This window comes from Plutella xylostella, chromosome 20, assembly GCF_932276165.1.
Source record: "Plutella xylostella chromosome 20, ilPluXylo3.1, whole genome shotgun sequence".
In the NCBI taxonomy this organism is placed as follows: Eukaryota; Metazoa; Arthropoda; class Insecta; order Lepidoptera; family Plutellidae; genus Plutella; species Plutella xylostella.
The window spans coordinates 681,525-693,989 of record NC_064000.1 but is presented as its reverse complement, the minus strand read 5'-3'; the positions used below and the strand labels follow the sequence as shown (position 1 = coordinate 693,989).

The window sequence follows — 12,465 nt, the reverse complement described above, 5'->3', positions numbered from 1 at the left end:
AAAATCCTGTTTAATAATCTAAAATAAAGTACCTAATAAGTAAATCGATCCGATTTCCTTACATTTTCATTATTCGGAATGTATGAAAATAAAGTAACTAGGTACTTATAGTTACGGAATTAAATTAATTAACAATTTCATAGAATCTTGAAAGTGCTAAAATCTGTAATCCCTAATCCTATAATACTCAAACTTAAAGCTCTGACAGTGCTATATTTTAAGGGATGATTTATATTAGATTAGGCACTTTTGTATGAAGTTTCATGCGTGACGTCGCTCGTCCTTGCCAAACTTCATACAAAAGTGCCCCGGCCCGGTCTAATATAAATCATCCCTAATTCTGCTATTGTCCAGTATTTCGGGTAAACGTACCAATTATTGATATGATTGGATGATAACATATTCAGTATATTTTCATGTTCATTAGCTTTACTTTTACGTAAAAATATTTTTATGGTAAAACTATAAGAAGGTACTTACACAATATTTTTACAAATATGACCTATATTAAGACGCTAAACAGAACATAACATGAGCAAATGTTTACCTAGGTACCTACATGTGACAGATTCATTCATGACATCACTCTCACTAGTATCAACTTATCAAGTGCAATTTTGTTATGATTGCTCTGCCAGAAGGTCAGAACTCAGAAGCCCTTGTGCTGTATGTTTCTACAATATGATATGTTTATATCAGAGGTCTGTATTTAATGGCCATTGGATCGTCTACTAGTAGGTATTAAATATAGAGCCAAGGTAAAGTTATGAGATGATGTCATATAAGATAACCTGCCGTTAAACTCTTGTAGGTTTGTTAAATATATGGATTATGATTACAAACAACGATTCATAAATAAAAATATTTATTATATACATTAAATTATACTTTTCAAATATATTTTTCATATAATCTTCGGTTATTTGAAGCCGTTTTACACTTTGGCTAGTGCCACAATATTATAAAAGTGTTTTTATATCTTTGTCTTCAACAGGTAGATCAGCCTTTATCAATTCAGATCTTTCTCCTAACGAGGCCATTGGAATCAATAGGAATGTATTATTAAATGCAAATACATACATATTTTATTATTCTCGACTCATATTTGAAACAAGTGATATTTGTTAAAAGTCTTGCGTTCTGTTAAAAGTTAGAAAGCAGATCTATTCATTTCAATAGGAATCATTAATTATTGTTACTCAAAAAGAAAGTAACGCGAGATATAATGGCATGTAGGTAGTTTTTTGCTACGCGCGCGCTCCTCCAGGCGCCGGTCTAGTGGTCCTCCAGCTCGTGCTCGTGTTCCTCGTCGAACTCGGCGTCCTCGTCGGCCGTGGCCTCCTGGTACTGCTGGTACTCCGACACCAGGTCGTTCATGTTGCTCTCCGCCTCCGTGAACTCCATCTCGTCCATGCCCTCGCCCGTGTACCAATGCAAGAAAGCCTTGCGCCTGAACATAGCGGTGAACTGCTCCGAGATGCGCTTGAACAGCTCCTGGATGGCGGTGGAGTTGCCGATGAAGGTGGCGGCCATCTTGAGGCCACGGGGGGGAATGTCACACACGGCGGTCTTCACGTTGTTCGGGATCCATTCGACGAAGTATGACGAGTTCTTGTTCTGGATGTTGAGCATCTGCTCGTCGACCTCCTTCATGGACATGCGTCCGCGGAAGATGGCGGCCACGGTGAGGTAGCGGCCGTGGCGCGGGTCGCAAGCCGCCATCATGTTCTTGGCGTCGAACATCTGCTGGGTGAGCTCGGGCACGGTCAGGGCTCTGTATTGTCTGCTGCCACGAGAGGTTAGAGGAGCGAATCCAGGCATGAAGAAGTGAAGACGTGGGAAGGGAACCATGTTAACGGCCAATTTACGGAGATCAGCGTTCAATTGACCAGGGAATCTGAGACAAGTTGTGACACCGGACATTGTGAGTGAGACCAAGTGGTTGAGATCACCGTATGTGGGAGTGGACAGTTTGAGCGTGCGGAAGCAGATGTCGTAAAGGGCCTCGTTGTCGATGCAGTATGTCTCGTCTGTGTTTTCTACGAGTTGGTGGACTGAGAGAGTGGCGTTGTAAGGTTCGACGACTGTGTCTGATACTTTGGGCGAGGGTACGACTGAGTATGTGTTCATTATTCTGTCGGGGTATTCTTCGCGGATCTTTGAAATAAGTAGAGTTCCCATTCCAGATCCAGTTCCACCACCAAGGGAGTGTGTGAGTTGGAAGCCCTGCAGGCAATCGCAGGATTCAGATTCTTTGCGGACTACGTCAAGAACTGAGTCTACGAGCTCGGCGCCCTCGGTGTAGTGCCCCTTGGCCCAGTTGTTGCCGGCGCCGGACTGTCCGAACACGAAGTTGTCCGGACGGAAGATCTGTCCGAAAGGTCCGGAGCGGACAGAGTCCATGGTGCCGGGCTCCAGGTCCACCAGGATGGCGCGGGGCACGTACTTGCCGCCGGAGGCCTCATTGTAGTAGACGTTGATGCGCTCCAGCTGCAGGTCTGAGTCGCCATGGTAGGCGCCGGTGGGGTCGATGCCGTGCTCGTCGGAGATGATTTCCCAAAACTGTCGGCAAAAGAGAACAACCGTTAATAAGAAGTACTATATAAACTGGCAATAAACTGCAAGATCCATTAAAATGCCAGCACGTTGGCCCTTGGTACTCTCGCACCCATTTGTAAAGTCATGCCTCTGCATTACTACTTTCCAACCGGTTCTAAGTACATGAGACCGTAGGAACTTTAAGTTATTCCACAAGCACGGTAAGAGTAGGCGCAATTACTGTCTATTCATATAACTGCGAGAGCTTCTAACAGTCATGTATCTGAGCCGTGCGTCCCACAATGAAGCTCAATGAACCGAATAACGTAGACGGCCGACAGGATGCACAATAAATCTTTAAAGTGTAATAAATCATTGAATTACGTAAGACAATGCTATGAATTAATGAAGGCGTACACAATGACGATACGCCTACACCTTGCCCCGAATTGAGGCCTATCTCTCCTTTTAAGTGGTGAACGCTTTAAACATGTTACTCTTGACTAGATCATTCAAATCAATTGCTGGATTTCAATTCTCCTTGAAATACTAATCTCAATTCCAACCATATGGTAGATAATTAGTAACTTTAAGTCAAGTCTACACTGGCTAATGAAGAAAACAAGTGAACAATTGTAGCAAGGTGTTGTTTGTCGTCGGGAGGATTGACGTAACTGTCACAATGGTGAAACTGTGAACACTTGCATTTAACAAAAGCTGTTGAGCATGGCTCGCTAACGAGGGAGTTGGCCATGTATTAAAATTCATCCGGCGCTGGCTATGATGTCACCCGGCGCAGAGTAGGTGTGTTTGTGTGGGTAAGGCGGCCAGTCGCGCCTGACATCGCCATATAAAGCTAAATGACTAACATGGAGGCTGAATTTTTGGTTCAGGGCTTCGGTATTTTCGACGAATAAATTATTTTTAACAACAGTTGCGATGATTTCACCCAACCGTATATTGATGTCAGACAGAAACTCATTTCGCAGTCGTTTTCGGACCGAATAAATAATTGTCATGCAAAATTGCTGCCGTCATTATGCAGCTACTTTTCTAGCGCAGTCGGATCGCCCAAAAATATTGCCTTTCAAAAACTTTTGTTGCTGAGCGTAATGGTTTTAATAACAACAAAAAGTGAAAGGCGATCGGGTGTTGTTCGATTGTGGACGAGAAAGGCTGCTTTCTGCTGGTAACTAGATAAGAGAAGGTACGCGACGGACGAAAGCGGCGTGTGAATGTCGGCACAATGCGCCACTTGCGGGGAAACCCTCATTTCTAGCCGACTGCGCCACAATGCCTCTTTGTAATTACGTCGGAATTTCACTAATGCTACTACTGAATCTACTATGCTATAACCGATATGTTCCTAGGTATACAATGTATAGTATATCTCACAAAAATGAATACATTAAATAAATCTCTAATCGGCCTGGGAAAACTTTATGTGATGAAGACGTCATGGTTAGAGTTAAAATTATTGATATTCACAATTATTATTACATCGCTTGATTACAGAATATAAAAAGAATTGAGAATGGCCCGTTCAGTGTAATATCTTAGTTATTCCAACGATTCCCGACTCGGAAGAGGGTCAGAGATCTCTTAACGGAGGTTGATTAAAATAATGCTCTTAGGAAATATAAGTGTTGTTGCAGTGCAGTGGGCCGATTCGTTTCAAATATAGACGCGGCGGAGGCCGTCGACCGGGGTTCATCGCCCGGGCTAATCTATAGCCTCACACTTTTATATCTTTCGCCTAATTTGGAAACCTGATAAGGAAGACCCACGACTTTATTGGGGACACCTATTGGGTTGAGAAGCCTCGCAGTCGCCTTAATGGGCAAACAATTTTTGCACAACTCCTGGATCCGAAGTCTTTTATGTTCTTCTGTTCTGAAGTGTTTCGTTACTAGGAAACTATACTGTACTGCCTTTTAACAATAAATGGACCAGGAGAGGCATTTAAAATGAAATCATCAAATTGTTTTGCCTTTATCTTGTGAGTAATCTATGGATGAAATTACCCGTGACGGTCCATCCGTAGACACGGGCAGAATCACTCACCATTGTGTTGTGTTCATAGACATTCCCGACTAATTCACAGTCGAGTAAAATTAACATCGTCTGCAAGTATTGACACAGCTTGCGCAGCTTTCCAACTGTTAAATATATTACCACACTCAAGCGAAGATTCTCTAAGTATACCTACCTAATTTCACAGAAGCATGATTCATACAAGTACATAAGTACAAGAGCTCCGAACAACTCAGATCTGACTAAGAACTTTATTCACGTTTTAAAAAACTATTGCTTATCAGCCGCATGTCAATACCGCAGATTTCATCCATATTTAGCGGATCTTTTATCGTAGCCTAGGTGAAGCAATCCAGCGCTAGAATTTTTTGGTAGATTAAAGAAATACGGTACCCTATGTAATGGTAATCAATTTATTGGCTCTAATTCCACTCGATTGGACCACTTCAACCGTGTTCAGTATTAATTGACTTTAGTTTTTATTTAAAGATCGATTGACTTGATTAAAAGTGATCGCTTTATGCTTAACTCTACATCTGATCTTTTATTAGCAGTCTGGTATTAGCGGAAAAGTTAGTTGAGCATTTTCTACGTTCTCTATAATTGCTATGCCCAGCTATGCGATCGGATCTTGTGGCTATAATGTAAAGTTCTAATTAAGGAAGATTGTTATCAGGCCAACTAATAGAGCGGTGTGTTAGAATTTCATGCTTGGCTGTCTCAGTATGCTTAGGAATTCCATCCAATAAGTTTCCTGTAAGAAATTCATCAGCGATTCTTCTTTAAAAAAAATCCTTTTAATAGTCATCAGACCTTTAATTTTGCGAAAGTAAGGATGCATAATGTTTAAACAATATTGAATGTCGTACGAGAATTTATGTATGTCGTGACTCGTGCCCTCAAAGGTGACATCTGCTACCTTATGCGATAATGTCAGAAGCCAAAACAGGTTTCAAGTCTTCATAATAATAAACGTAATCCTGGTTAGCCTTGACGACATGAAGCTACGTTACATCCTGTGGGCATAAGTCTGCTTTTGTGAAGAGTTATGTCAGATATGAGGCCATCCGATAACATATAACACGTCATAGTTTGAGTCATTGGCCGTTTTTGGATGTTATTGATTGAACCTTGAGCTATAATTAAATTACATTTGATAAATTGACAATCAATTTCGTTCCTTCACCTGTTTCAGAAATTCATGCGTTGTTATCGAAACCCGATTATACCAAAATACTTACCTACCTAAGCCCTTAACTGGTACAGTATAATATTATATTAGGTATAATTACTTAATATATTATGTTTATATACTGTATGTATTTTTTTGTTGTAGATCCTTCACACATATAAGGGCGGTGCCAATATTTACGCGTACTTGAGTACTATCGCGTAGTAAGTACATATATTACATTAGATCTTGGAAAATCTATCGAGGATTCTCTTATAAAATCCATCAAATAAAAGATTGTCGAAATGAATGTAACAGTAATAAGTAATGTTTTATGGAACATAGGTGGGTCTGGGTCGTCACGGGTTACGGGGCCGACAATGGCACCCCCTACCCTACTTGGTACTGGCACGGATGGCTCTGGGTTCGCTGATGCGTGTTGGTTGGGCCACCGGTACTTCGAGGATTATGGATAGCTGTATGCCACACTGCGGGATCTTTCTGTATTAAAATTTACTAAAACGTTCCTACATACGAGCTAATAAAACAAAAGGCTGTCTATGTAGGTAGGCAATGTTTCTCTACTTTCATTATACCTCATAAAATTTCCATACCTACTACATGCATTACTTTACCTTGTATGAAATCAACAATGCGACAATAAGCCTCTAAGTACTTCGAGGAATTCCACAGGGAGATAAGAAAACCGTTATCGTGACCGTTACGCGAATGGAATCCCGCAGTCCAGTCAAGTCCAGTGGGAGCGTGGAGAAAAGCAAAAGTGGCTCACCTTAGCTCCAATCTGGTTACCGCACTGGCCGGCCTGGATATGAACGATTTCCCTCATGTTTAATATTTAACAATTTAATAAATTAATAACTTATACACTATGCACGCGTCTCTCGCACTTCACTACTCGCAGATTTGATCAGCCGGCCGGTGCGGTGGGGATTTTTGAGGCAAGAGTCGCCTCCGCGCGCGGTGTGGAGCGCGCGCTGTGATTGGTCGGCGGGCGGCGGCCATCTTGCATCCACAGCTGACTTCACTCCCGTTCCGAGCCGCGGCCCGTAGGAGCCAGCCGCGCCATAATGGAGAGATTCCTCATTTCTTTATATGGACGTTTGCGATTAAACTGCTTTGCATGTTTCTGTAATGACAAAAAGGGTCGCTCTCGGAATACTGCCTTGGCCCATTGTGTCGTGCCTTGGGACTTTGGGAGAAGACCGAGTTTTTTACACTTTTTGTGATTAACGGTACGGTTACCCAATGCAAAATGTTTTTTACTTATTGTTTTTTTTCTGGTTCCTTCCTACATAGTTCTATAATCGATCAAGCAAGTAATTCAACAATAACTAAAAGGATAAGGCACGCAATACATTCACACACCCCTGTCGTCGGTAGCAACCCTAACCAAAAACTTACAAAATAATTATGATTTTGTTATCTAAAGACCATAATCGACGCAAGCACCCTATTACGATAGTAAACGAAACCCGCTAAAAGTTATTTATATTTCTATTCCTTATTTCACAAGTAACTAGGTAATAGGTATATAAATTTTAATGTAAAATTCATTTAAAAAAAATCAAATCAGTAATACCTATACCTACCATGGTGTGCAAACTTCTACAACTTTGGCCAAGTTTGTGGACTGTGGTGATCGGCAATAAAATGCCTTTCAACTTCAGTTAGGTATGGGGGATTGCAGGAACAGTGGATTCCTGTAGGTGCAGTGGAATATTTTACCCTTCGATCAGTAGAAAACATTACTTAATAAAAATAACAAGGCAGAGCAGTTACTTACTTAATTCGAATAAAAAAGTTAAGTTTCATTTAAAAAAACACTTTTCTTTCAAACTATAGCTATAGCTGCTTATAAGTAGTAGAAAAGTAGGCCATCTGTACTGTTCCAATGGCAAAAAAGTATCTTCCTCGAATCGGAGGTCCTTGCGCAAAATATAGAGCAAGTATTAACTCATTCTCGTAACATTACTTACCTACCTACTTACGAATGAATCATCGCATCTACCAATAACACGAGTGAAGTCATCGGCAGTTGGCCTCTGTTTATTTACGAATTATCCATGAAAAAAGAATTATTATTAATTACTTATAAATATATTAAGTATGTAAGTAAGTACTTATAGATACTTCTTAATAATAGTTCCTCATCATATTCTCGTCAGCTCGTGGTCCACTGCTGGGCATGGCTAGGCCAACGAGTGTCGCAGATTCTATCCTCAACCTTACTAACAAGTTCCTCATCAAACCAAAGGTATATTTTTTTTTATTAGGGAGCAATAAATATTTACTTTTTATTTTTTTTACAAAAGGCTTTGACAAAAAGTTCTAATTTTAACCTAGATAGTGATCTAGTGATAAGTAGGTACTTTACTTACCTAATATTTATGTAACATTCAGTACCTATATATGTATACGAGTATTACCTGCTGTATACAGTTATACACAGTACATTACATACTACATACTAGAGATGCCACGAATATTCGGCAACTATTCGGTATTCGGCCTATTCGGCCAGTTTTTTCAGTATTCGGTATTCGGCCGAATAGTAAGTAGTATTCGGCCGAATACCGAATACTTAAAAAAGTAGCAAATATCTTACAAAAAGGAATAAAAAAATCAATTTAATCGAAACATTTAACTATCAAACAATAATTAATTGCGAAAACCTGAATACAACATCGCGCTTACGACAGTAAAGTTGCGCTTTTCTTCATAAAATATACAATACCTGCTACTGAGACACAGGTATTTTTTAACAAAATATATAAGGTTTGGCTACTGATTCGAGTTGGTACAACTGGTGGTCAACCAGTTATACGGATCTGCCGTAAGATTAAGAAGAACACTTTTTAAATAAAACTTTAACTTATTGAATTATACTGGATCACCTGCCGAATATTCGGTGGCCGAATATTCGGTATTCGGCTGAGAGCGCCGGCCGAATATTCGGTATTCGGTATTCGGCCAAATCACTATTCGTGGCAACACTACTACATACATAACTATCTAAATTTTATCAAAATCAACTAACTTTCAATAAAATACATAAGTAGGTAAAAATTCATACTTAAGTAAGTACATATAAGTTTCCCTTAAGAAGCAGTCATGTCCTCAATATCCCCCGAGTTCAGATTTCATCCCATACATGGAAAGTGAGCACCATTTTAGTATGATCGAAAAATTTACTTGCCGTTTGCAACCTTGTCACACCACGCTACTCTTACGAGTCAGTGACATTATTCGTGTCCCATCTGCGGTGGCTTACTTTGACAAAGTTGTTCTCAGGAAACCGTTTTGCATGAATAAAATTCAGCTTCCTATTTTGGATGGACCGGTATTTAAATTTGATTTTGTTCCAAGCTATTGGTTATTTCATCGTTGCTTATCGTATGAGGAAAAATAAATTTAAACTGTAAATATTTACGCCTTATTTCTTACTGTTTAAAAATGGTTGCTGAAATATTTTGTATCCAATTTATCTCCCTAAATATCATATTATATTATAAAAAGGTACAATACCTACACCTAATAAAAAAGCTCGATAGTTTGCACACTTCGAAAAAGCTTTTTGTTGATAGGATATGTGGGGACATCTCAAACACGGCCATCCAACCCCAAGATTAGCAGAGCCTATGAGCAGAGTAATATGGGTATAGGAAAGCTGATATAATCTTCACAGATAAGTAGGTACTTAAATATTTTATGTGTGTTGGCTCTATGGCCATCGATGATGATGGTGATGATGGAGAATGTGATTACTTGGGTTGATAAATGATTTTAATTGAGATAAGAAATGAAATAAGTACTAAATAAAAGTTAGTTAATATGGCCCTGAAAAGCTTAACTATCATAAAACCTTCAGCTGAAAAGTGGCGTAGGTGTGTATAGGTAAGGTGGTGTAAGGCTTAATACAGTTTGAAGCTTTACAGTAATACTTACTACCAAGGTAGAGCAGTTGCTATATATTTCCTCAACCACTTCCAATTAACTGATTTAGGTAAGTATATTGGTGAGTACTTTTGTATGAATAATGTTCATACATATTTTGATTAGGTAGGATTTTTATAGAAAAATACACAATAAGCAAAGCACATGTACAGTAGATAGGTATTTATTCATAATTAAAGATCACAGACATTTATTTAATTCATATTAACGATCAAATTTATAATAACAGTGTAGATCAACTATTTAAAATCAATAAGAACACAAAAGAGTTAAATTTTAATGCTAAATTTTACAACACTTATAACACCAACAACACCAAGAAATATACTAAGTAAGTACTTAAGTAATATTCTATGTATGTTATAGGCATGCAGGTAGGTATTATTAGATAGATAGATAGATAGATAGAATATTCTTTATTTGTACACACACACATAAAAGAAACTTAAATAAACAATTCGATTTAAAAATATTTAAACAAAATATTTGGTCCAACTCATTTCAATGTTACTTAAGTGTTTTTTGTAGTTTGTTTTAGTATAGTAATTAATGAGTAAGTATTTCAATATTAATAATTATTGAAACCAGGACGGAGGGTTACATTGACTTAGTTTATCTAAGTTAGATTATTAATAAGCTCTTAGAATACTTTGTGCGTTACGACAGTAAATAAACATAGAATAAGCAATAAGTAGATGTATACTGTATACTTAAAATTAAAAAAGGTCAAACACTTTCAGAGGCACATAATAAAATACAAAGACATTTTACTATCTAATAAGTGGGTAAGAGGTATACTATCACAACACAACACCAACATTTAACACCCAAGACCCGAGAACAAATATCTGTACCGGCCGGGAATTGAACCCGGAAATTTGGGCACAGTAGTTACATAGATTCTTTACCACTGTGCCATATTACCTATACGCTCGTAAAATATTTATTACTTTAATAAGTATATTAAACTTACTACTTATATATAGTTTTGTTGCCGTAAATTTTCGAAGTTAAAGTACAAACCATGCTAACCCTACATCACAATAAAAACTAGGTAAGTATGTAAAAGCTAAAACATTGAGGCACAATAAACCCTTTGAATAAAAATTCAGCTTAGCAAAATAAAATTACAACTCGGCCACTTTAGGTCGCCGGATTGTGCGGCCCGTTGCTCTGGAAGACCGCGATCAGATCCATCTCGTTAGCGATCCTGAACTTGGGCAGGTGGTTCTCCTTCCTCGCGAAGATCATGCCGGCGTCGGTCCACACGAACTTCCAGCCGAGCTTGCGGCCCGCCAGGTGAGCGCGGTTGAACAGCTGGCGCTTCTCGCGAGACAGCCGCTCGAAGATGTGGATCTTCCTGCCGCTGCCGGGGCCCGGCAGCCCCACGGTGGCCACCGTCTCCTTGTGGTGCTTCCTCGCCGCCCTCAGCACCTCGGCTCGTACGTAGGTCGTAGTGAACCTGACAGCGATGTTGCGCGGCCGGTTGAACTCGTAGAAGGTATCCGCAGCGCAGCGGTCAGCCCGCGCGATGTCGCGGGGCTCCAGGGTCACGCCGAACTTGCGCACGATGGCCGTCACTATCTCGCGACAGTCCTCGTGCTTAGTCTCCGGCACGCCGAAGACTTCTAGCTCGAAGGCGAGAAGGTCGGACTGCGTCCTGGCCTCGAGCTCGGCGGCCAGGCGCTGGACGGAGGCCTCGAGGTGCGCGGTCATGTTGCGCAGCTCGGCGTGGTCGGCCTGGCTGCGCGCCTGCGCGTGCGCCTCCAGCGCGTCCATGCGGCGGTTGCACTCCAGCATAGAGGTCTTCATGACAGTGAGCTCCATGGGCACGCGGCTCAGCTCCAGCCGCATCACGTGCATGTCGGCGCGGATCATGCGCAGCTCCTTGGCCAGCTCGAAGTGCATGGCCTCGGCGTCCCCGCCCGGCCCCGACAGCGCAACAAGTTCACGTTACGGCGTTTCCGAACTTGGCGCTGGAAAGCGCGCGAACTGTTTCCCGCGTTTGGAACTGTCACACGCGAAAACAGTTCCGAAACTTTTCCACTGGTTCACTTTTTAAAGTTTAAAAGACAATAAGGAGGTTTAATGTTAATTTGATATAATAGTTTCAGTTACAGCCGCGGTCCCGGCGGAGTTGTAATGTAAACAGAGTCCTTGTAAGGGACAGTTATTACAGCCCTTGAATCAGTGCGTATCAGTGTACTGCGCAGTGCAACTGCACATCGGTTGGAGCCGTCACGTACCTTGGTTTTCGACCTTTTTAGAAACTTTTAATTGGTAATGATACAAGGATACATAGGTCTTCAGGCTGACTGATTGACCTCACCATGGAGGGCCCAAGCCACTGGACTGCATTAAGGACGCAGCCTTAGCCTCCCCAAAATTTGATGTAGGTAGTCGTTAAATAACTTCGTTGAAATCCTACTTGCTTATTCCTCATATAGTTACTTATCTGATCATAAATCATATACATAACGGAGACAAATTGGTTTTACGATGCCTCGCATGCTATTTAGTTTTGATACAATCATGACCTTTAGACGAAATATTTACCTAGTATTTCCTTACCCTTTCGTTAGACGCTGAGGCTGTGTACGCCTCCACAAGTCCATACACAAGAAAACTGTCTTTAAATACGATAGTATTAGTAATTTTATTTCACTCTTGTGTAACATAGGTACACTGTTTATGTTTTACTAATATAAATTCACTTTATTCAAGTCATTTTTGGTACCCCAAGATAC

At 40.5% G+C, this 12,465-nt stretch overlaps 1 protein-coding gene across 1 annotated transcript; it reads right to left on the bottom strand.

Annotated features, from left to right (window-relative positions):
- Nucleotides 1–848: 848 nt before the first annotated feature.
- LOC119691660 (tubulin beta-1 chain) lies at nt 849–6,687 on the bottom strand. Its single transcript, XM_038109519.2, has 2 exons — nt 6,534–6,687; nt 849–2,562 (listed from the first exon to the last, which is right to left on the bottom strand). Exons 1-2 carry the CDS (start codon nt 6,588–6,590, stop codon nt 1,276–1,278), a joined length of 1,344 nt encoding a protein of 447 aa, XP_037965447.2. The 5' UTR covers nt 6,591–6,687; the 3' UTR covers nt 849–1,275.
- Nucleotides 6,688–12,465: the final 5,778 nt, after the last annotated feature.

Bases quoted from the DNA above. Each gene is read 5' to 3' on its own strand.
- LOC119691660 (XM_038109519.2), bottom strand. From the start codon at position 6,590: ATGAGGGAAATCGTTCATATCCAGGCCGGCCAGTGCGGTAACCAGATT. The intron at 2,563-6,533 runs GTGAGCCACTTT...TTTTGCCGACAG, and splicing joins GTAACCAGATTGGAGCTAAG to TTTTGGGAAATCATCTCCGA.